Genomic DNA, 24,446 nt, shown 5'->3' with positions numbered 1-24,446 from the left:
ATAAATTTGAAAACGGGCAGCTAATACGCCCTTAAATTGCCATATTTTTTGTCCACTTGCACAGCACTGACTCTTTTAGGGCAGACTTGGATTGAAATAGTATTTGTTTTCTTTCATTTGCTTCAAACACGCTGAGTTTAGCTTGTTTGGTGTAATAAAAAAATGTCCAAAAAAGTAAAAAAAAAAAAATAATAATAAAACCACACAACTATGTGGTGTGAGCTTTAATCAAGCACACTTATAATGTGAAAGAAACAATACTTTTCGATTCAGGCCCTGCTGCGAAGGCCGTTATTGACAGCCTTCAGGTGTTATGCCAATTTCCTGCCCCCCTATAGTGTCATTGGAAGTCCAGCTTGTTAATGATAAATGAGGTGATGTGTTTTTGCACTTAACACAGTTGGACTCTCATATATTGCATCAATACAGCGAGGTAAATGCAATGCACTTGACTGCATCGAAAAACGACCTATTTTATGTAGTTCATCAATTTTTCAAAAGCCTTTTCCTCTTGCTCTCTTGAACGCACATGCATATATACATACAGTATGAGTAAGTATTTATATGCACGCACAACCTTAAAAGCTGCAAAAGAATATACAAAAACAGTAGGTTTTAAGTTATTGCTGTCCTTGCCGTCTTTCCCTGCTTGCCTTGTTTTTTTTCTCTCACAAACCCACCACCTTCTTTTACTCTGCGACGTCCGCCAAGACTCTAAACTGGCCGGCAGTTGGTTGTGAAATGTTCTCTTTATGCCAGATTTGCGTCATATAACTTCTCAGTGTGTCAAGGTCTAGAAGGTCAGTGAGCTGAACACAGTTCAGGCTGAAGCCACCAAGCAAATGCGGCCAAAAATAGTCGTTTGTCGAACCTTTTAGCCACTTGGCAGGCGTTTGAAGTCTGTTGAACAAGAATGAAGGTAGTTTTTGCTTTAAAAATCAGTCGAGGCTGGTAACTTTGTCTCTTCACCTTTCACTTGGCAGTTAGAACAAACACACACTTTTGTTCCTGTGGATGTCGCTGGTCAGTTAAGCGAACAGTGCTTTGTTGGTACGTTGTCAAATTTCAATAGAAATGCTTCATGTAGCACGATTCAGTCTCCCCTTGCTGCTCATAGGAACAGAGGAACTGAACTAAGCCAAGACTGTGCCGGAAATTTGAGGACAAACGTCCTGTTCTTTCAACTTAATAATGTCGATTAGGCGTGGTAATGGGCCACAGTTGTTTCAGGATATATCAAAATGTAATCAGAAATATTGAGATATCTGAGAGAAAAGGATTTTTGGAGAAATGTCGATCTTTGCACCTTCACTGCAATCTTTATTGAACTATCCGTGGAAGGCGTCATGACCTACATGGTCACTTGAAAAAGCTTCACCTTTCATTTGGACGTAACGTCACGTGTAATGAAGAATGTTTTCCCTAGCTGTAATCTAGCAAATTCAGAGGCAGAGGTGTGAAAGCTTTCAGTATCACTGCGCACTCTCCATAGTGTCCCAGGGGAAGTTTTACAGGCCAAAAATGATGTTATCACATCTTTAATATCAAGCTTGTGTGATTACAGCAGAAAATTTTCAAAACTAGGAACCTCCTAGGGTTTTCAGCTCAATGTAGACGCCTGAAAAGGGAAGACTTTCTGTGCAGACATCTTTGTTAATCTTCACTGAGAGACCACAGGAAAGTAAAATGGACTTAAATTCTTCAACAGAGTTAGTCAAGAGGCCTTTTTGCTGCAGGCTTCCTATTTTTCCTTTAATGTTCTTTTGGTAACACTTGTCGCCTTCTTGCTCGTACACAATATATTTTGTTTGCACGCCCTCTAGAATTTTTTTAGCATATTGCAACAAAACGTGTTGAGCATAGACACCTTTGTGCATGCACACAGTCGCTCACCATCTACAGTGCGAGTACAAACACGTACTTGTCATAAAAACTGGCTAAGATGCGTTGCAGACCACAAGTCAAACTACTCTCAATTGTCATTTCTCCCTTTTGAAATACTGTGCAGATTTGCCCTGTTTTCAGAGATTATTTTTCCCTTCTAATGACAAGACAGTTACAGATTGACTGTAAATGTGGGAGAGAGGGGGAATTACATGCAGTTAAGAGTGGTGGGTTGGAATCGGAGCCGGCCTGCTGCAAAGCACTCAGCCTATATGAGCTAGATTTGCCTTTTGAAGCTCAGCCAATGTCTGTAGCAATGCTGCTTGCAGCCAGAAAACTGTGACCCATTCTGTTCTTGCAATGCTTTGTTTTCCACTAGTCAATCATGGCCCACACCGAACCTAAACAGGGCGTTTTTGAAATTCAAGAGACACAGTTTAACTTTTTAACTTGCACTTCGCATTGTTTCAGTCCCAACTCTCCTTATGAAGGGTAAACGCTCCTGTTTTCTACTCATTTTTTCTGACAGACTTTGTAATCCAGGCACTGTGTCCTGACTTTACACCCTGACCATTTGACTGTTAATTTCCTTATTTGTGTTGACACAGTACTCTTGAGCACATGCAGTGTAACCATGAGGAATTAGACCTGAGGACGCACTGACACACCAGGCTCAAAGATGAAAAACATCCCGTCTTGCTGCTGGTTTCTCAAGTGGGAAAATGGCCTCATGATGAATTCTCTTTTGTCTGGCTGATAAATGTTTCCACTCCGTGCTTCGGCAGCCGCTTTATCACGGCGCAATGGCTTCATTTTTACTGTCAAAGATGACCAAGCGTTTGGTTTCCTGCCTTGCTGCTTTTACCTTTTCACCATGGTGAAAATCTTTGACTTTAGGACCTGTTGTTTTCTGACCACAGAGCGAAGGATGTTGGCACAGTTTTCTGCAAATACAAGTGTGTCAGTGGCATCATTTTATCGTAAGAAAGCGTCAGGTGGTAAGAAAAAAAACTTGATCTCCGATGGTGCGAACCCACACAACATGTTTGCAGAGCTCGTTCACTGCAGGTTGTTTCCAGCTAAACGCTTTAAAGTACCTTCAATCCACCTGAAGTACTTCAAACACAGACTCCAAACTCTTCTCTGGTGCTGCCTGATCTGTCCAGACCTTCCCAGACCTTGGCTCTTACTCTGGTGTACCTGTGTGTTACAATATTTAAAATATAAAATACAACTCTTCCGCATGTGTTGCCTTATAGCTGCTCCGTTAAACCTCAGCTGCACTCCAGGCGACGTTTACCTCGTCCTCCTCAGCTCATACATGCTAAAAATAAACAACCAACTTCCCAACCTGCCGCGGCTCTGATGGTAGAGATAAATTTACGATCTCGCAAACGGTAATAACCTTAAAAAGGCCTCTGATGTCTCGAACGCAGCGTGTCTTCGTCAGCACAGACGAGGAAGATGTCGCCTCCTCTCCTGTCACGTACTGGATGGTTCTCGTTGTTGTCGATACTGTTTCAATACTCTCATAGGTTACACGTGGAAAGATTTATTCCAAAATGACACATCCATTATACGAAGGAAAAAAGCGAGTTATGAAATGGTCTCAAATTCAAATTAAGGTACTTTTTTGCGAAGGACAGTAGTTAACTTAAATCCTCATTTGACGACGCGAAAACGATATTTTCCGGAAACTAAAGGATTTGTATTCTTCAGATGGATTTATCGTGATTTGGAATAGATTTTTTCATCAACTATATCTTAATATCTTTAAGTGGTGGATAGAAGTGACTCTTGCAGTTGGTAGATGTGTAAGGTATTAGGCTGCTAGGCGATGTTTCCAACAGTTGATAGCAATGTTTTGTTTTTTTCTTCTTCTCTTTTCTTTCTCATATGGAGTAGCACAACTCAACTTAGTGGCCTATCTTTCAACCAAATAGGGCTCTTGATTTTATTATTTGACTTTTTTAAACCTTTTTTCTCCCTTTTTTTGAATTGTTTTACATTTACATATGTGATGTAATTTTAAGTGCTGGATTTATGTGGCACTGATTGGGAAAAAAAAGGAAGGATCCTTGTTTTAAATGTATGGATAAAGATGCTTAATGAATTGTGCTTTTTAAGCTGTTTTTTTCCCTTTGTACTGTACTTTAATACTTTTTTTTAATATGCATAATAATGTTAATGTGATGCTGTTTTATTTGAATGCCATTTTTTTTAATAGTCCAGTATGGGTTTGATCGGAAGGCAAACTCCGACTGAATTTAATGTGTCAAGACTGCAGTTTTGTCTGGTATAATGCTAATATGAATTATGTACATTGTATTGATGGTAATGACGAGGAGGCGGAGAATAACGATGACATTGTAATGTATCTGAACTTCTGAAGCATGTTTTGCAAACCCTTATTGTACAGATTATGTATTCAGTGTCATGTTACCCGTTGTTGCTTTCTGTGTCTCTTGTACAAGGCTTTTAATTAAAAGCTCTTTAAAAAGCAGTTTGCTTTCTTGTGCTTTTTCAGCTCAATCAGACTTCATTATTAGAGCACTTTTCACAAAAGCACAACACAGAGCGCTAGGTTAAAAATCAAGAATTTGTAATTAATTAAAGAACTAAATAGAAACATGGTGAGAAGACAACGAGCAACCCAAGAAATGAAAACTTCACAGTTCAGCAGAGCTGCAGCAAAAAAAGAGAGAATTCCTGGTCTAGTATGTCATCTTTGCCTCCATGTCTCTTAATGACCAATAATGGGCAGAAAAATAAGCTGAGTTAATAAAAGAAGGTCAGGGTGAATTTTGGGTCCCTGAGGTGCTTTGAACATGAAATAACTCAACATTTGAATAACTTCAGTCCACCCTGAAGCTGCATTCATTAATTTTCGACCTTATAAACCTTTTACAGCAAACAGTTGCCTTTCAGTGAGAAAATGCTGCAACATTAGCATTATAACTCAGAGTCATGTTTAAGGCCACCTGGTAAATGACTCCAATATTCACTCACTTTTAGCTCTTTTATTCCTCTTCACCAGCTCCTGAGGAAAATACTATCAGCCACATCATTAAAGCTAGTGGTGAAATTTAACAAAGTAATAATATTTTTTAGGTGTATTTGTACTTTACTTGACCACTTCATTTCCCCTGAGCATTTTAGTTACTTTCTACTAAATAGGGAAATAAGGGCAGAAGAGAGGAGGGGACTGACAGATGAACAAAGGAATGGGAGGGAAGGAAAAACTGAATTTATTCTTTAAATACTTCAAATTATGAAAAAGACCTTGTTTTTATGTAGTCTCCATTTCTAAGGTGGTGTATATATGAAGAAACAAATGTCATAATTCTCTAAATTCTGGCTGCTTGCTTTTTTGTTAACAGAATTTATTTGTACTTTTACTTTCAATAATTACACTTTTAAAAACTGAGTGAATTTGCTGGATTTCTTTAGAAAAATGTGGAGAAGACAACGAGGAAAGGATCCCAAAATTCCCAAGAAATTTCCCAAAACAGACAAACAAAACAAAAACAAACAAACAAGAAAATGACCTTAAAATTAGAAAAAAGGGAAGGATAGTTAAAAAAATAAAAGGATATGACCTAAAAAAAGTTCTTAAAAATGATACTAATTCTGTGACATAATGTTAAATATGTTATTATCATTTTAACTACACTTTTGGGGATTTTTTCTCCTGGCTTTTTAGAAATAATAATCTAAATCTACTCATTTTTGGCAATTTACTGGACATTTCTTGCCAAGTTGTTCATTGTATTTACCCCTATTTTCTAAGGTCCCAGAGGTTGTAATACTTGTGAGAGGCATCTGAACGCAGCACAAGAAAAGTGATGTTGATGTAGGTTTCAAAGACTTTAGTAAATTTCATATAATAAAATTACTTTTGATACTTAAGTACAGTAAATATCAGATACTTTAAGACCCTTACTCATGAAATATTGTAATAGATGACTCTGACCTCTACCAAAGTTCACTTCTAGTCAGAAATCTGTCTTACTCATGTATGACTTTCAGGTACTTCACTGATTAAAACCGCTGACAGGTGATGTGAGACACAAATTAGCTCGTTACACTGCATCGCTCTGCTGAGAGACTTGGCAGCCACTTGACATGCACCACCTACCCAAACACTGCTGCAGATCAAGTTGAATTGAATTTGATGTTTAAGAATGTGTGAGGTCCCTGCTAACGATGAGCTACAAGAGGCTAAAATAATGTCTTGAATCTGTGAGCAGTAGGCCTTTTGCACAGCAGGCATTTTGACTTATTTAAAGTAGGAAAAGCACAGGTGTTTCTTATATTGTTAATGATGATACTGTTTCATTCAAGTGCCCCAGTGAGAGTGGGACTGAGCAACCATGCAGGATGCAAAGGATCCTTAAATCAAAGCAGGTAAATTGAAGTTAACCATCATTCATTTTATTATTTACAGCTGTGTTGTTCCTGCTGTGGCATGTCAAAATATCCTCATGAAAAAGGCCAATGCACAGCTCAGTTGATACAATTTTCGTTCTTTGTCTGCACAACTGTACAATTCATCCATTGCACCTTTTGTACATACATTTTGTGCTTTTTATATTTTCATTTTTATCATTTTTATTGCTTCTACATTTGTATCTTATGTCTTATTCTGTTTAAATCATTTAAACCATCTTGCTCTGTGTTAATTGTTTTGCACCAAAACATCAAGTCATATTCCTTGTATGAGTAAATGTACTTGGCAGTAAAACCTGATTCTGAACATACAAGATACATATATGAAAAGTGCATGTCCAACATTCAGCAGGTTTAGCAGGTAGAAAAAAAAACTAAAATTTAACTAAAAACTGGCACATTGAAGCCCTGCTTCTTATATTTCTTTTCCAAACAGTAAAATTGTTGCTGTGGTTCCCTTTTGTCCCACAGGGTGGCGCTGTTGGGCCATACTGGTGCGTTCGTAATGATGCAGCAGAGCCGCATCTGTCAGTTTTCAGAGGGATTGTGAAAGCTGAGGTGATATTAAGGTCATCACGCCTGGGTATTCATCTGCGAGTGTTTTGATGTTGTGATGAATACATACATCTAGTTCAAACTGCTTTCTTCTTTTCCACAGGCGGTGTTTTATTTTATTTTTCCTCTGTTCACATCATTGAAACGGATGCAAGAAGGAGACTGACACAGAGAGGTGATGCACAGGTCCCTTGTTACTTTTCTCTCTTCTCACTCTGTTTCTCTCTCTTGTCTTTTCCCTCCCTGACTGGATAACACTGGATTTATGAGCCAGATGGAGCTGAAATAGTCATCATGGTGTTGTGCGTTTGGCCCACATCTGTGCATGTGTGTGCGCAACATCAGCCACCTCTGGAGATTAATCCACAATCTAGGCTACTGGTCTCTGCAGGAAAGCCTGACTGGACTGGTGTTTGAGCCTCTGACTGGTGGACGTTCAAGCTTTATTTCATGGACTATTTGCAATAATGTAACGTAACTAAGTGCATTTACTCAAGCACTGCTGTCCTACTTAAGTACAGTTTTGAGATACTTCTGCTTTCCTTGAGTATTTCCATGTTATGCTACTTCATACTTCATCTCAAACAACATACTGTCGGAAAATAGTGTGCTTTTAACTCAGCTACTTTGATTCGATAGCTTTAGTTACTTTGCAAATTCAGATTATTAATACAAAATATAAATCAACAAATGAATAATGATGTATTATTATAGTTTGAGCTACCCAGCAGTATATTAGAAAATCTGTTGTTTAAAAAATGGTTCCACCCTTACCATCTGCAACATTAAATGATGCATCATTAATTAAAATCCAGTGATACATATGGGCATTGGCCATTCTTCATAAATATAACTTTTTTTGGTAACCTCCTTTAAAGAGTAACTAAACCCTCGACTTTTGGCTTGAGTGTCTCCTCCCTGGAATGTGAAAAATAAGTCTCAAAAATGGGAAGGGTTGGAATGGGGGCTAAAACATACTTAGTCTCCCAATCGTGCCGCCTCTCGATCCACAGCACCTCCCTACTCCCTGCGCGCACACACACAAAGTAGTCGGTTGGTGAGAGGGCAGCAACAGGGTGCAAACAGGGGCCTCTGATAGTGATAAAATGAAGCCCCTGCTGCCAGGATCAACTAATAGCTAAATTCAATTGCAAAAGCCAGGCTTTAACCTTCAGAGGTCAGTCACTGCATATTTATGACCAATATGCAAAATTTTTATACTTTGCACTCAAATGTCAAAAGTTGGACCTGAATCAATCAACAACATTATTAACCAACACGACTAAATTCTCATATATTTATTTTCAACTGAAAAAAAGGCGGTTTGGGAGTTTGGTTACTCTTTAGGTATATTAAAAGTGTGTATATTTGAACAAGAGTTTGGGTACATTTTCAGCCATTTTTGTTACAAAAAAAGTAGATATTTTTTAACAAAAGTTGCAGACATTTCCAGATGTGTTTGTAATAACAAAATGAGAGTTCAAGGTATTTCCAGTGGTATATGTAGAAACAGAATTGATCATTTTTTGACAAGAGTTTGGGATATTTCCAGCCATGTTTGTAAAAGCGTTTATTTTTTAACAACAGTTGGGTACATTTCCAGATGTGTTTTTAGCATATAGTTGCACACAGAGTTGATGCTAATATAATGCATAATTAGGTAAGATCTTGAATGCAGCACCTTAACTTGCAACAGAGCATTTTTTCACTATGTTAAAGATACCAGCAGTGGCTTACTGTGTCTGAAGATTATAAGTTGAGCATGAAAAACACAGCTATCTGAAGCCATCTTATTTGCTTTCTTGCCGAGAGTTAGATAAGAAGATCAATACCACTCCCGTAAAGTCAGGAAATCTCCTCCAACTCTTGGCAGTAGAGTGAATAAGTGTGTTTCCTAAAATGTCGAACTATTACTTCTAACAGATGAAATGTGAACACTGTTATCCACTGCAAATTAGACCTCATTTCCTAGCTCTCCGAATTACAAGTAGAACAGTATTCTTGCAGGAGATATAAAGAGGCAGAAGAGGATAAAAGGACTTTTTCTTTGCAGTTTTCCAAATATTTCAGCCTTTTCACTCCAAAAACTCATGTAAAGTTTGTTAAGATGTGTCATGCTGAAAAATAAAATTTTGTTTCACAAGGTTAGGTTATGTCAGGCAAAGAACTCAGCTTTTAAAAACATCAGTGCTTCAGAATCAAAGAGCAACAGCTTCCCTATAGACTTGCCTTGAAATACAGCAATCAAAAGTATGAGAAGTGAATCAGATAAGAGGCAGAGGTACTTATTTCTGCTGCATCAGTCCTCAATAGACTAAAATTCAATGCACTCACAAATCACTCTGTGCTTCACACTTACCTTTTGGCCCCGCTGGCAGTCTAGCTCTAAGGATGGCAATGTCAGTTGGGTGGGCCGTGACTTTGGTCAAAAGCTAAAATATCTCAATTCTCTGATGAATTGATATGAAATCTGCAACAGACAGAGTTTAGTACATTTCCAGCTATACTTAAACTAGAGTTTGGAACATTTTCAGTTATATTTGTAACAACAAAAGCAATTATTATTCTAAAGAAAGTTCAGGACATTTCCAGCAATGTGTCGCGACGAAAGCATGTTTTTTTTTTTTTTTTAAACAAAAGTTCAAGACATTTCCAACTGTGTTTGTAGTAACAAAAGTGTTAATTTTTATGAAAGTTCAGGACATTTCCATCCAGCCTATTCCCTCCGTAGTGGGTATTTTTTGACTAGACTTCAGGACATTTTCTTCTGTTTTGTAGCAACAAAATCAGGGTTTTTTAAAGAAGAGATCAAGACATTTCTAGTTATGTTGTAGCAATGAAACCAATTTTTTAGACAAAATTTGGGAAATTTACAGCTGTTTGTAGCAACAAAAGTTGGTATTTTCAAAGAGTTCAGGACGTTTCCAGCCATGTCTGTAGCAACTAAAGCGGGCATTTTTAACAAAAGTTGAGGATGTTTCCAGTCCTGTTTGTAGCGACAGAAGCGATTATTTTTAATGAGAGTTTGGCACATTTCCAGCCATGTTTATAGAGACAAAAGTGGGAATTTTTGACAAATGTTTAGGACATTTCCAGTTGTGTCTGTGGTGACAAAAGATTGTATTTTTAAATGAGAGTCTGGGACATTTCCAGCCATGATATTTTAAGGCAAAAAATATTTTCCAAACCCTAACCAAATGGTGTCTGTGCCCAAGTATAACCTCATGTAAACTGAGGTATTTTCACTATAACATTTAAAATTTGAAAAACGAAGAAATGTGAAATTTCAAGTCTGCTATGAAACGTACAAATGCAATATACTTGTGGTTTGTATAGAAATGTACAATACCAAAATTTATTCTGGTGATTGAATTGATTAGAAAGACAATGCTTTAAAGTTTCCACTTAAAGTTTTTGAAATGCATTATGGGAAATGCACAAAGTATGAAAGTCGGTGGAAAATGTGCCCATAAACAAAGTGAATTTTGGCATTTCATCACAAAAGCAACTCCTGGAATCAGTTAGATATCCCAGATTCATCTCTAAAGTGTCTGAAGTTTTCCTTTAATGTTGTGCTCATTAGCAGATTCACCTCCCTGACTGGCAGGAGGCCGATCATGGGCACGCTGAACGATTGTACCAAGCGCAGATCCGTCCTGCATTGTGTGTCTCTATTAAATTTGGACTAAAATCAAGAGTAAACTTTCTAAAAGTGGTTCATCCACCCTGTGAAGAAAAGCTTTGGAGTGAGAATGTTTGTTGAACAAGGCCGAAAGGACATTGTGTAAGGGTCATTTCTGTTGGCGTCAGTGGCGAGTTTTAGTCTGCGCTGCCTCTTGGGAAAAGCATGTTCTTCCTCCTACTCAGTCATAACGCGTTTATAAGGTCCCAGCTTTCAGTGTTTGTCTTTATTTTTCTTCTGTATTCAGTATCCTCATTCTTTTACCTTTTATTTTAATTGTCACTCCTGCAGGCAGCAACAAGGTAAGACTATTTCAATTCCAGGGTGTGCATTGTGCATGTAAGAGTGCAGATGTGAGGTAATAATAATAATAATAATAATAATAATAATAATAATAATAATAATTGGCTTTTTAAAAAAATGATTTCTAAAATATTATAATCTGATTTGTAGAAACTTTGTTCAGATGGTTCATTCCAGCCATCTCGACCGTTTGATAGAGGCCGATATTTAATGCTTTAACACCTGGATGAACATCAGTTTACGTGTGTTGCATTCAGACACCTTCACAAGCATTTAAATCTCTGAAACACGAAAAAAAAAAAAAAAAAAAAACGGTTCGATTTCTTAAAACATGGGAGACAGGGATAGTGAGCAACTTAACAAGAAATGTCCCACAATTTTTTTAAAAAAAGGAATAAGTGACAAGGAAATTACCTGAAAATTGGCTAATGGAGATCATGTATCATTGTATTTAGTATATCATTATCAAAAATTAGGGAAAAATGTCCAGATAACTGTGTTTATAATTTTTATAATTCTATATTTAGAATTACTTTACAGAAAAAGTATATACATACATATTCTTTTTAGGACTAAAGGGTGGTTTTTGTTGTTGTTTATGTTTTTAACATTTCATTTTTGTGCTTATTTTCAGGTCATTTTCTTGTAACTTTTTAAAGAAACATTATTTATTTATTTACTAATGTCTTGCTAATTTATGGACCATTTCTTAAGTTGCTTATTGCTTTCTGCCCATGTTTCAATGGGTTAAAAAAGGGGTCTACAATTAAAAAAATGCAAACATGCAGTACACTTACATAAACTGTCCCTTTTCACTAACCTTCTCTGTTCTTTCTTCCTTTTTTTGACTCTTTTCAACCACACACACACACACACACACACACACACACACACACGTTGCGCACGCATCGATCCATCACCGCCTTGTTTGTTCACGCTGTTGCTGGAGGTTCACCTCTGCTCTGACTGACGCATGCCCACAGCCTCGCTCCTCCTCTCCCCTTCGTCCCCATGGTAACGCACGGAGGAGAGGAGCAGCTTAGCAACACCGAGGCGGAGAGGGAGCATCTCTGGTCCAGACAGCGCGGTGCCATCAATATTACACACAGAGGAAAACCAGGGACCGAGGAGGAAATCAGCAGCAGCGCGTCTGGAGAACGTTTCTGTGCGTAAGTGCCACATTTTTACAACAAAAACCAGCGCTGGTAGTTAATCTGAGCCTGAGTTTGATCGTGTTGGGGTGATGAAGTGTTCTCTGTGCGAGAAGAAAAAGGTCATGTTTTTCTGTTTCTCTAACCCTCAGCATCGATTTCCACAGTCATAATGAAGTTCGTGGTGGTGCTGGTGGGAGCGGGCACCCTGGCCTTCCTCGGCGCGGTCATCTGCATCATCGCCAGTGTTTACCCCCGGAAACGCGCCGCGCCTCTCAGCGACAACGGCACCTTAACATCGGAGCCTCTTCTGGAGCCTCTGGAGCCCGGGTCGGTGGCGCACGCCGGGCCTCTGGGAGCTCTGCACGGCGCCGAGTCCTACGACGGGGAGAACGGGCTCGGTGGGATCGGCCTGGAGGTCCCGACTCTGAACGAGCTCAACCTCGGGGAGGGAGACCGGAGGTGGCTCCGCGAAACAGTTCAGCTTCAGCCGGTTGATCTGCACACCTGTACCGGTGGGGGAGTGCAAGACTAAAGATGTGCGGCAGAGGCGAGGGGAACAGCAGCGGGAGCAGCAGCAGCAGCAGCAGCAGCAGCAGCGGGCGACGACCGCTGTACGCAGCCGGGGATGAAGACTGGACTTACCTCCGGACCACCGCGGAGGAGCTCCGGCAGACGGTCCTGCAGCAAAACGACCAGATCCTCATGGACCAGAGGACCATCCGGGAGCTCACGGGGAAGCTGAGCGAGTGTGAGAGTGGCCTGGAGGACGAGAGGAACGTCCCGGAGCGGAGCATTGGGGTCTGGAGCGGCAACCGACGCATCATGGCCGGGGACGATGTGAGTTCTTCGGCCGCGGCACAGCTGCAGACGGCGCGGGCTGTGGAGGAGCTGGCCAGGGCCATCATGGACCTGAAGGACCGTATCGAGAAACTGGAGGTAAAAATTTTGGCCAAAGTTTGGCAAAACCTGTTGTTCTCGCTGTGTAGCCTCCTGTCGGAGTTTTGTTTGACAGCAGGAGATTTGGGCTGAGACCAAAACGAATTAGCCAAGTGAATCATTGTTGTCCAGTGATGAAATTAGGCCTATGTATGGTCCATTAATCCATTGAACCCTGAGCAATGTGCTTAATCTTTCAAAAACATGGGAAAAACACATTGAGGATGAAAGAGGAAATGACCCCAAAATAGCCAGAAATTTACAAAAAATAATAATAATAAAAAGGCACAAGAAAATTTACCTGAAAATTAGTAAATAAATACATGAAAATTTAAAACAATCAAGGAAATTAGAAAAAAAAAAGCTAACACAAACAAACAAACAAAGTAAGGAAATTACCAAGAAAAAGAACATAAAAAGTTCCAATAATTTTGTAATATAAGAGATAATAATAATCCATTTGAATCCCGAGCTAACTGGCTTGATGTCTTTCAAATCATGGGAAGAAGGCAATGAGCAATTACAGAAGAAATGACCCCAAAATAGCAAGAAATTAATAAAAGGTACAAGATAATGACCCGAAAATTGGTTAAAAACAAAACAAACAAACAAAACAAAACAAATAAACAAAATATCCAAAGCAAGCAAACTACAACAACAACAACAACAACAAAAAATCAAGGCAATTACCTGGGAAAAAATGTTAAAAAGAATTGAATACTGTTGTAACATATTTTTTACATGTAATTTTTATCATTATAAATATAGTTTTCACCTATTTTTTTTTCTTTTTTTTCCTGGACATTTGTATCCCTAAATTGAAAAAAAACTTGCAAAACTAGGCCTTTGTATGGTCCATGAACCCCTTGAAACCTGAGTAAATTGGCTTAATTTCTTTCAAAAACATGGAAAATTAAGCATGAAAGAAGAAATCACTTGAAAAAAAAAAGGTGCAAGAAAATGACCTAGAAATTAGTGAAAATCACTCCCTGGAAAAAGTGTTAAAAAATATATAATAATTTTGTAACATAATTTTAATATGTAATTTTGATAAATAATAATAATAATACCCCCCCCCCAATATACCCCCCCCCCCCCCCCCCACACACACAGCTTTTTAAAAGCTAATTTTAAAAATCTACTCTCTTCTTTTAATTTGCAGAACATTTCTTAACCAAGCTGCTTATTGCCTGTTTTGAAATAAATCGCACCAATATGCTCAGGGTTCAAAGGTTTAAACATGTGAAAGGCGTCTGAAAGCAAGAAAAGTGACGTTGCTCCAGGTTTCAAAGGGTTAAGTAGCCAGTTGTCCCATTGCCAGAGTGTGAGGTGCAATTTAAGACCTCTCTGGTGAAAAAAAGAGAAATAATCCTCTCAGAATTTAAAAATTGAATGATCCAGATTAGAAAAGTGCCACAGCATTGCTATAAAGAAAAATAACGAGATGCTTTGAAGGCCTGTGCGGTCGATGTTCATCATCTTAGGTGCCCTGATCTCTCCCTGACTCCCTGCCTCCCCTTCTTCATCCTTCTCTCCCTCTTTTATCTTCACCTCACCTCTCCACTGACAAGCAACTCGTGACAGGCGTTCCTCATGTCTTACGAACACTCCCCAGGACCCCCAAGGGAAATCTTTCCACCTGCTGGCCCTCACGCCCCTCTGCTACTCGCCCACCCACCCCTCCCCTTCGTGTCAGACGCCTCTACCCTCTACCTCCGCATCCGACAGCAGGATAGAGACATAAATAAAAGATGAAGCTGGCTGGACAGGAAAGAGGGTGGAGGTGGTGGTGGTGGTGGAGGGGGAGTCTCAGCTTGTGTGTGCGCTGAGATTGAGACATTATAACCACACACACGCGCGCACTGCTGCATCACTGCCAGCCCCCTCCAAGCATAGTCAGTTACAAGGTTGTCTCCGTCAGTATGAATTTATATCCTGGGTGTCCAGGTCCAGCCCTGCTCAGCAACTCTCTTGATATTATATATCGCTCTTGCAGCCGTCTCACTAATAGCAGCATCTCTCTCTTTACTGCCGCTTCACCAACACCTTATTTTTTCAACTTCTGCTATGAATACTAATGCGGCTATTCCCGGGATCCGATTATCATCAATACAACACCTCTCAATGTGCTGCCGCGATGTCATTTTACTCCCTCGTCTGAAGTTTCATCTTTGTTTAAAACCACTATGACTAACATGAATAGTAAAATGTTTCTATTTATGCTGCTGCAAAGACACAACTAGACTCTTTTTTATCTCCTTTATGTAAGATTTCTTAAAGTCCTTTGACGTGTAACAAGCTAGAAACAAAGATCCACTTAATTCACAAATAAGTACACCCTAAAAAGTATGTATATTTTTTTGTTATCAACTTAAAAAAAAAAAAAAGCATGGAAAAATAAACTACAAACACAGTAATACACAGCAATACCACCCCACCTCCACCCCACCCCTGGCGGCACCCCAATGACATTACAATAGGCCTTAGCAAATCTACTGATAAAGGAAATAAAGACACTATCAGGGGAAAAAGAGACATAATAATAAAAAATATGGAAAAAAAGTAAAAATAAAAAACTGAATAAACACATATTTTTTTGCAAGTAAATAAAGTTACATTTGACACTCTCAAAAGTAATTCAGGGCACCAATCCCCACCGCCTAATTAAATGCATGGTTGCAGGATAAACATTAAAATTTTCAAATGATTCAATGATTCAATTCAAATGATTTAGATAAACCTTTTAAGTTATAAGCATCATTTTTGATGAGCTGTGTTGACAAAATAATGTTGATAATTACAGCAACTTGTGTGAAATTGAAACTCAAATGTATGTGTTAATTGATTCAAAACTAAATTTAAGCTGTCGTAAGGTAATAAAACTGGCTTGATAATTTAACTTCTCCACCTCCAGGTCTGAATTGTACGTTTTTGTTTATTTAGCCAAATAACATGTTGAGTGCAGAGTGAGCACTCACAATTATATTCTATTATTTATTCTAATAGTCCACTTAAACACCACCTCAATAATCTAATATGTAATTCTAGGCCTTCATCATGCCTCAAATGGATATATTGACCGCAACTCCGCCCAACAATAATCAGTCAGGACAATTCCAGTCTTTCCAACCAACAATATCAATCTAATCATTGGACATCTGGTCATCCAATGCTTAGTAAGGCTGAGCCTAAGACGTCCATGTGTAGCTTTTCTTTTAATCTCTAGAAAGCAATGAAGCAAGCATACTTAAGTCCAGTGGATATATTTCATTATAAAGCTGCACTTTTGATCTAGAGCACCTCATTAGTAAAATTATAAAAGTGAATCTCAGAGCTTGAAATGACAGGAAAAGAGCACGTGTGCTTCTTCGTGCATAGAAAATGCACGTCCCAATTTTAGTTCCCAAGGTAACTGAACAGGAAATAAAAATAGAATAAATATATATTTCAAGTAATTAAAGGAAGATACGTTTTGTACATTGTGTGGCCTTCTAACTAGTCATGAATAGAGTGATCTTATAAGAAAATATCAATTTGATTAGAGGAAAAATGAAGAGAATTCATGATTACTCACTCTACTGAATATTCTAGTGAATATCACATTTAATATAACAATAATGTCTCTGTACAACAGCTACAGCAAACTGCTAGAAAAAAATGAGTAAAAAAGAAACACAGTTGGTTAGATGAAAAAATGTTTTGGCCTAAAATCCTTGCCTTTAGGGGACAAGAGCTACTGGCAGGAAATGCAGCAAAGTCTCAGTTTGAATTTTTTTTAAAAAAAGCTTTTCATGGCACTATACTCGCTGGAAAAACAGCAACAGGTTGCTGAAAAATACCTTGTGGGTGCTTCAAAAAACAACTGGAAACATAAAATTAACTAGCTAAAAAAACAATTGATTTAGTTGTTTTTTGGTATCAAACAGTGGTCACGTTAGCCCACATTCTACATCACTTTAGAAATGTTGATGTGATTCATATGAAACAAACAAATGTAACATTTCCCCGCTTTGCAGAAATGTACAATGCACACATTTTCTTCTGGTGACAGGGCTAAACAGTTACTGCTACTGCTACAAAAATCAGCTGTTTCTTTCAGCTAACATTAACATGCTAGCATGCACAATGATAACATGTTAATGTTTGGAAGGTTTAATCTTTACGCTGTTCCTTTTGTTAGTCAAGAATGCAAATTTGCACTTAACAAAAATGCAATTGCAGGTATTTAGTTTTAAAACAAATTATTGGACAAATTAAATGAATGAATTTTGACCTGTTGTTTGCACTAGATGTAAAGTCAGGGGATCGCCACCTGTTTTACTTACCTAATAGTTGTTGAAATATTAAACACATTTTCGTCCCAACTCGTCTAATATTGCCTCTTAGTTAGTACTGTTCACGTCTACGTATGACGGGCTAGGTATCCTCTTGCAGGTGTTGTTGCTCCGAGATGGCGTGTCAATTCATGCACATTAAATGCAGTGTGTCTTTTGAAAATACACTTCCGTTTTCACAGGGAATGTACAGTTTCTGCTTGTTAGATGCATACATCATTTTTTAAAATAAACACACAACGTTGGTAAAACATCTCATATTTATGTTTATTTTCTTGTGCAACAGAAGCACGTGGTTAGGTTTAGAAAAAAAAATCATGGTTTGTCTCAATGTTCATACAGAGAGCAAACAGCAGTGAAAGTCCAGGGTTTATTGGACCCATCTACCACCCCTCCTGCCGGCTCTGTTGGGACCTTCCTCCCCCATATATTGCGTCGTTAGCGGCAGCATTTCAAATTAATGCCATTCAGTGGCGTATCACGCTGTTGCAAAAGATGCTGTCCGGCTGAGTTTAGCTTGACCCTGTCCAGAGGCGTGTCATCCCTCTGTGAAAGCTGCCTTTGTGCGTTGGTGTGTGACGCTGAAATCATTGACCATACAGCAGTATTTTACTAGTTTGGAATGAGAATGGGCTGAAATATTTCACTAAAAAACAAAAATGCCAACCTGCTGGTGCTAAAGGAAACGTCAGGGAATCATCAAAGTCAAAGTCAAAGTCTGTGATGATCATGAATGCCTGCAAATAATTTCACTGCAGTCCTTTCAGTTATTGTTGAGAAGTTTCAGTCTGGACTAAAGTGGTGGGCGGACCAACTGACAGCCAGACAAACAATAGAGCCGCAACACAAGCATTGAAAAAACGATCTGCATCTCTACTCCTACAGAGACTTGTCCATGAATACTTAGCCATATATTCACATATAACAATAACTGGCCCTGGCAACACATTAGTTGCTTTCTTCTCGCCACAGGATTTCTTTTATGATCTCTCTGTTAGTTTTTAATCATTTCAAATGTCTCCTTTGCTTCTTTTCTTTCTCCCTCTCTTGCAGGCGGAGATCGGCCCTGCTGCCTTGAACCTCACGGACACGTCTGTGGGTACAAGCAGCAGCAGCAGCAGTAACAGCGGCAGCAGCACTCCGACTGGTAACACCGGTAAAGCTCCATCTCCACCCACCGGCAGTGCTTCCGCCCCACCTGCCGCAGCTTCCCCTGGTGGTCGTCGCCCCGCCTCCCCTGCTTCCCCTGCCCCCAAGCCCCCATCCAAGGCCTCCCCTGGGCGTGGAAAGGGCACCTGGAGGGTGGAGGACCTGGAGGGGGAGCTGGAGAGGAAGATCAAGCTGCTGGAGAAGGAGCGCCAGGCCATGAGGAAGGAGACGCAGGGCCAACACCAGAAGATCAACCAGGGCATCGACAACGTCAACCACCGTGTTACTGAGCTGGAACACAGTGAGTAAAGACACAGGGAAGCGGCTTAATAAATGACGGATGTATGGATGAAGTGATGCACAAGAGGTGGGGGGGGGGGCAAACAGCCGCGAGCTGACGCACAGAAGGGCATGCCAAGAGGAGGATAAAATGAAACTTTAATGAGCACTGTGGGTGAACTGGGTCATCGCAGGAGTAGTGAATAAGCTGTAGATTAAATATGATGATTAATGAGTGCTGAAGGTTGGGAAATGTCAAATAGAGCTTGGAGCTGAAAATGCAAATGTAATACAGCAATAAGTACATGAAATGAAAAAGAAATTACCTTTCTGCTTTAACTTGTAACCTTTAACCCTTTTAAACCTGAACAAATTGGCCTGGATTCTGTCAAAAAAGTTGGAAGAAGGCAATGGAAGAGTAACTTAACCCTTTGAAACCTAAAGCAACATCACTTTTCTTGTGCTGCTCCCAGACGCCTTTCACAAGTATTTAAAACTTCGAACCCTTTTATTTCTTTCAAAAACATGGGGGAAAGGGGTGATGAGCAGCTTATCTAGAATTGTGTAGATTTAGAGAATTATTTTTGAAAAATGGGAAAATATCTAAGGAAAAAAAGAAAAGAAAGCTATGGAAAAACTGTATTTCTAATTATCATAATTACATACTGTATTCAAAATTATGTTACAAAATTCTTATTAGCATTCCAACCACTTCTTTTTTTTTTTTTTTTTTTTTTTACATTTTTTTTGGTCATTTCTTCTTGTCATGTTTTTTGAAAGAAATCAAGCCAGTTTGCTTAGGTTTCAAATGGTTAACAGGAAATGGACATTTTATATATATAATTGTAAGAATGATACGTATAGTTTCTGGACACTTTTTCCTATTTTATTTTTTAGATAATATCTAATAATCTGCCCACTGCTCATTTTCAAGTCATTTTCTTGTCAACCTTTAATTTCTTTTTTTTTTTTTCATTTTTCTGGACATTTCTTGCCAAGTTGCTCACTACCTTTTTTTCAAATCTCTTTAAAATAAATCAAACCAATTGTCTCAGGTCCCGTAGTTTGTGAAAAGTGCCTGAACATAGGGAAACACAACTGTTGTCGATCCAGGTTCTGAAGAGTTAAATCTTCTTTATCATAGGAATTCGGTTGGCAGTTATGCAGTTTGAGCATGTCAGGTCGGTTTTGAAGAGTTTTATCGGCTGTATTCTGAGAAATTTCCTCTCCTGGGAACAATCACTGTAACTGGAAGCTCAGTTTTTCTTTGGTAGTTATATAGAAAGTAAGAAGAGACGTAAAAAAGCAGACAGAGATGTCTGAGAATACGAGAAGTAGAAGTCTGGATGAGAGATTGAGAGTTCACAAGGTGCAAAGAGGAAGGTTAAAAAGGAACGAAAAAGCACTTCTCTATTCTCTTTTTAGCTCTGTCATTCTCCCAGCCTCTCCGACTGCTTCTACATCTTCTCTGCCTCAAGAGCTGCAGTGTGGCCTCGAGTGTTAGAGAGGCGGATCATTAACTGTGTCGCTGCAGCTCTTGTCAGCCACCGTTGTGTGTGTGTGTGTGTGTGTGTGTGTGAGTACACAAAGTGGCAGGAACAAGTGGGAAGAGCAATACCAGTGTCTTTAAATAAATTGGCCATTAAGGCATCGTCCTCCCAAGATTTTCTCTCTCTGTCTCCCTTATCTGACTCTGTATGACTGTTTCTCTTCATCTCCGTCATCTCCAAAGCGCTGACGGAGCCGTCGTTCCCTGATGGCTTCGTCCTCTCCTTCCCCATGCGGACCAACTACATGTATGGCCTGGTGAGAAAAGAGATCACAGAGATGTACGCCTTCACTGCCTGCGTGTGGCTGAAGGCCAAAGAAGGAGGCATTGGGACCCCCTTCTCTTACTCCGTCCCAGGTCAGCCCAACGAGCTGGTGCTGCTACAGGGAGTCCACAACCCGGTGGAGCTGCTCATCAATGACAAGGTACACAGGTGTTCTTAGACATGTTTCTCAGTAGGGATGCACCAATTTATTGGCTGCACATTGGTATCGGCCTGTTGACTGCCATCGTCCTATCGGCAAATAAGCCAAGCCAACATTTGTATGTGTGGTCCCTGTGTGGGTAGTAAATGGGCAGAAAAATGGGCCCTGTATGGGTTCCATATAGTTGCCCCATACCAATTGCCCACATAGGTGGGTTTACCCAAGTGGTCCCCAGATAAGATGCCCATTCTGGGCCCATACCTACATAGTAATCCCAGCATAACCCATGTGGGTCAACCATAGACTGGAGTAACTGTCATGTCATCCATCTTTATATACTGTACAAAGTGAAGCTTTGCAATCTTGCCCCCTGGTGTCTGTCTGCAGTATAGGCCATAAAGCCTGCCCCTCCATATTAGTGAATGAGACAATGGTCAAACTAAAAACTCAAAGTACACACCAAAAAATTTTTTTCCCAAAGACAGTTCCTGTCACGAAGGTAGTTCTTATCACCCTGATGTTTGTTCAAGTGATTGTTTTTATGATAAATTCGGTTTTAATGACTTATTCAGTTCTACAAAAAGAGGATTTTCCACCATGATTGACAGCTGTGACAGCCGATCCGTCAATCGTGCTGCTTGTGATTGGTCAGACAGGTGTTTTGGTAGGAACACCCTCACTATTGCTACTGCACAGACTCCGGCTCTGAATGACTTCACCAGCGCAGGATGGCAGCAGCGAAATATTTTAGCTTTACTTAAGCATAGCGGGGCTAAGTGGGGATGTGTTGTCCATCTTTAAATACAGTCTATGGGTTAAACCATGGATATAGAAAGAAAACCTGTACACAGCATGGAGGCGGGTCCTGTTCATTCCTGTGAAAGCTGCTCAGTGGTGCATGAAGCAAAAAACACTATATCCTCGCAACTTGAAAGTACCTGGATGTTTCGTATCATGGGGCCCGTAGAGCATGCACACAAGAAACTTAAGGCGACCCCTAACCCTTTTTTGGTGGGACATATCATGGGGCCCGTAGAGCATGCACACAAGAAACTTAAGGTGATCCCTAACCCTTTTTTGGTGGGACACTTAAATAAATACAGTTGTTTGAAGGAGAAATTTGTTGATTCTTTCACAGCAATATAAAATAGATATTAGAGTGGGAATTATGATGTTTTGTATAGTTAAAAAAAACTTTTGAAGCAGCTATTTTTCAAAAATGTTTTTCATGTAATTTAAGGTTATTTAAGGGTATGATTGAATTGGTGCTTATTCAAAGGTAGAGTAATGAAGGACTGCGTGACTTCAAACCAGTTCTGTTTTTTCTTTTTATTTATCTTTTATGAGGAAGGATTTTTTGTTTCCCTGACACGAAAGGGTGAATAAATGATAACAAAAATAAAAGAAACGACAACAACAACAAAACATCGCCCACTGACCAAATTTTTATTTTAAACATCAGTATTGCTATCAGTGCATCCCTGTTTCTCATAACTGTGGATTTGAACCACACCTCAGGTGATTAAAATCTGAATTTGCTCTGCTTGCCAGAAGTTAATAAAAAGAATCATACATTATGTGTGTAAATGAATGGCTTCGGCTGATAAAAAGAATGAATATTTCGTACCCTGTAGTTTCCGTATAATCAGTCAAGTGAAATAGGCTGCCAAGGAAATCATTATCAGCTCATTATGCTGCTCCACAGAACAGTGCAAGCTAGGTGGTGGCTCGTTGTAATTCATTGATTAAAACGAGCAATCAAAACAAGTTGCTCTGGTGACAGACTAACTTTTTCATTCAGTGTTGTACAACTGATGAAGAGAACAAATAGTTCAATTGAAAATGTCATAACATCCAAAATTATTGTTTGATTCAGTATGATGTGGAGTTTATATTAGGTTTGGTTCTCTGGATGCACTGTAGCCTAAGGCATTCACTGAGTGTCTGTGCTCCTCCAAGCCTTATTCATAGGGAAAAAAACACATTTATTCCCCTGCGACTGTGCAGAAAAGGTAGAACTAAAACAGATGGTGCCCTTGAACAACACATTAAAATTTTAAAACCACAAAATGAAAGGAACAAAACAAGAAAAAAAGTGATTAACTCGAAAAATGGAAAATATCACTTCTGATCGATCTTTTTCATCCAAAATAAAAACCTTTAATTAAATGTCGCTGACTGTTGAGTTCATCGGGTTTGTTTTTTTCCCATTTTTAGCACGATGGCCCACAGAAAACATGTTATTGACAAGAGACAGCACAGAGGCAAGCATTTTGCAGCTGTTGTTTTATATGCTGCATTAAAGCACACCTTTTTATAGCGCTTACACTTACACTACAAGAGTTCCCAGAGAGGGGGAAGGGTTTGCAGTTGTGGTGAAGGAAGGTTGAGACTGTCCTCAGGGCGCTGTTTTGCTGCCATAAACCATCAGTGTGTCCTCACTCTGCCTTGATTACTGTCCACACTTGTCCAATATCCAATCAGAATGCAAGTTTGATGGATAACTCACTTAAAATCACTCAGTGACTTTATAGAGAAAGGTGTAAACGCTGTATTCTCCGACCTGTAGGTGGCGCAGCTGCCTCTGTCCCTACCACAGGATGAATGGCAGCACATCTGTGTCAGCTGGACACTGAGGGACGGCGTGTGGAAGGCCTACCAGGGGGGGAAGATGAAGGGGAGGGGAGAGGGGCTGGCTGCCTGGCATCCCATCAAACCAGGAGGAGTCCTCATACTGGGACAGGAACAGGTGAGATATCCTGATGGATGGATGGAGGGACGGACGGACAGAGGGATGGATGGATGGATGGATGGATGGATGGATGGATGGATGGATGGGTGGACGAATGGATGTTGAATAGATGCATGAATATTGAATGGATGGATGAACGGTTAGATGATGATGGATGGACGGAAGAATAAGTGGGTACATGAATGGATGGATGGATGGATGGTGGGCAATATAATGTGTGAACTGATGAACAAGTTAAATAATGGGTGGGTGAAAAGGCGGATGGATGGATGGATGGATGGATGGATGGATAGACGAACAGGTAAAAGAATGGGTGGGTGACAGAATGAGGGGGGTGATGGTCCAACAGATAAATGGATGGAGGGTGGTTGGATGACCAGTGGATGGATGGACTAATGTTTGATGGATGATTGGTGATTGGTAGATAGATGCATAAATGAATGATGCATGATTGATGAATGGATAGATGCATAGGCGATGATTGGACAGATAAACAAATGGATGGTGGATGGATGCCCTGATGAATAAATGGATGGGTGGATGAAACATGGATAAAAAAAAAAGGAGAGAGCTATTTTAAGGGACCACTATTAGTTTTTCACACATGAACAGACCGAATGGTGTCGATCCTCTCACTGGGCTTCCTCTCCCTCATTAGCAAGACGCCCACATTACATAACCATTATGAAATCTGACATTATCCGTCCTCCCTGGTGTCAAAAGAACAGCCCAGAGCTCATTCTGCAGCCCCTCGTCCTCACGTAAAGGATAAAAAGCAGAGAGCTGGGAGTTCAATTTTGCAAGATGCTGCAATGATGCAACATAATTTAATGGATTTTTTTAAAAAGAGAGAGGGAGAGAGAGCAAGTGCTTCATTAATCTCATTTGAAGATGAATGATGAATCGCTGTTGTGTGGATGTGTTGACCAGATTTATGGGGAAAATCCCAGGACGTCCCTCTGAGAAAGAGTGCTCTGAAGGGGGATAAACATTTT

The 24,446-nt window shown here is 39.6% G+C and overlaps 1 protein-coding gene across 1 annotated transcript in view; it reads left to right on the top strand.

Moving 5' to 3' along the window:
• Positions 1-24,446, top strand: part of LOC121941594 — a 32,756-nt gene that overhangs the window by 6,128 nt on the left and 2,182 nt on the right. Inside the window, exons 6-11 of the mRNA XM_042484419.1 lie at positions 10,862-10,872; positions 12,177-12,486; positions 12,573-12,963; positions 18,351-18,747; positions 20,458-20,699; positions 23,269-23,448. Of these exons, the coding sequence (XP_042340353.1) occupies positions 10,862-10,872; positions 12,177-12,486; positions 12,573-12,963; positions 18,351-18,747; positions 20,458-20,699; positions 23,269-23,448 (1,531 nt within the window). The remainder of the gene's footprint in view (positions 1-10,861; positions 10,873-12,176; positions 12,487-12,572; positions 12,964-18,350; positions 18,748-20,457; positions 20,700-23,268; positions 23,449-24,446) is intronic.

Source organism: Plectropomus leopardus, chromosome 4 (assembly GCF_008729295.1).
Source record: "Plectropomus leopardus isolate mb chromosome 4, YSFRI_Pleo_2.0, whole genome shotgun sequence".
NCBI lineage: Eukaryota > Metazoa > Chordata > Actinopteri > Perciformes > Serranidae > Plectropomus > Plectropomus leopardus.
This window is presented reverse-complemented; position numbering and strand designations above follow the sequence as displayed.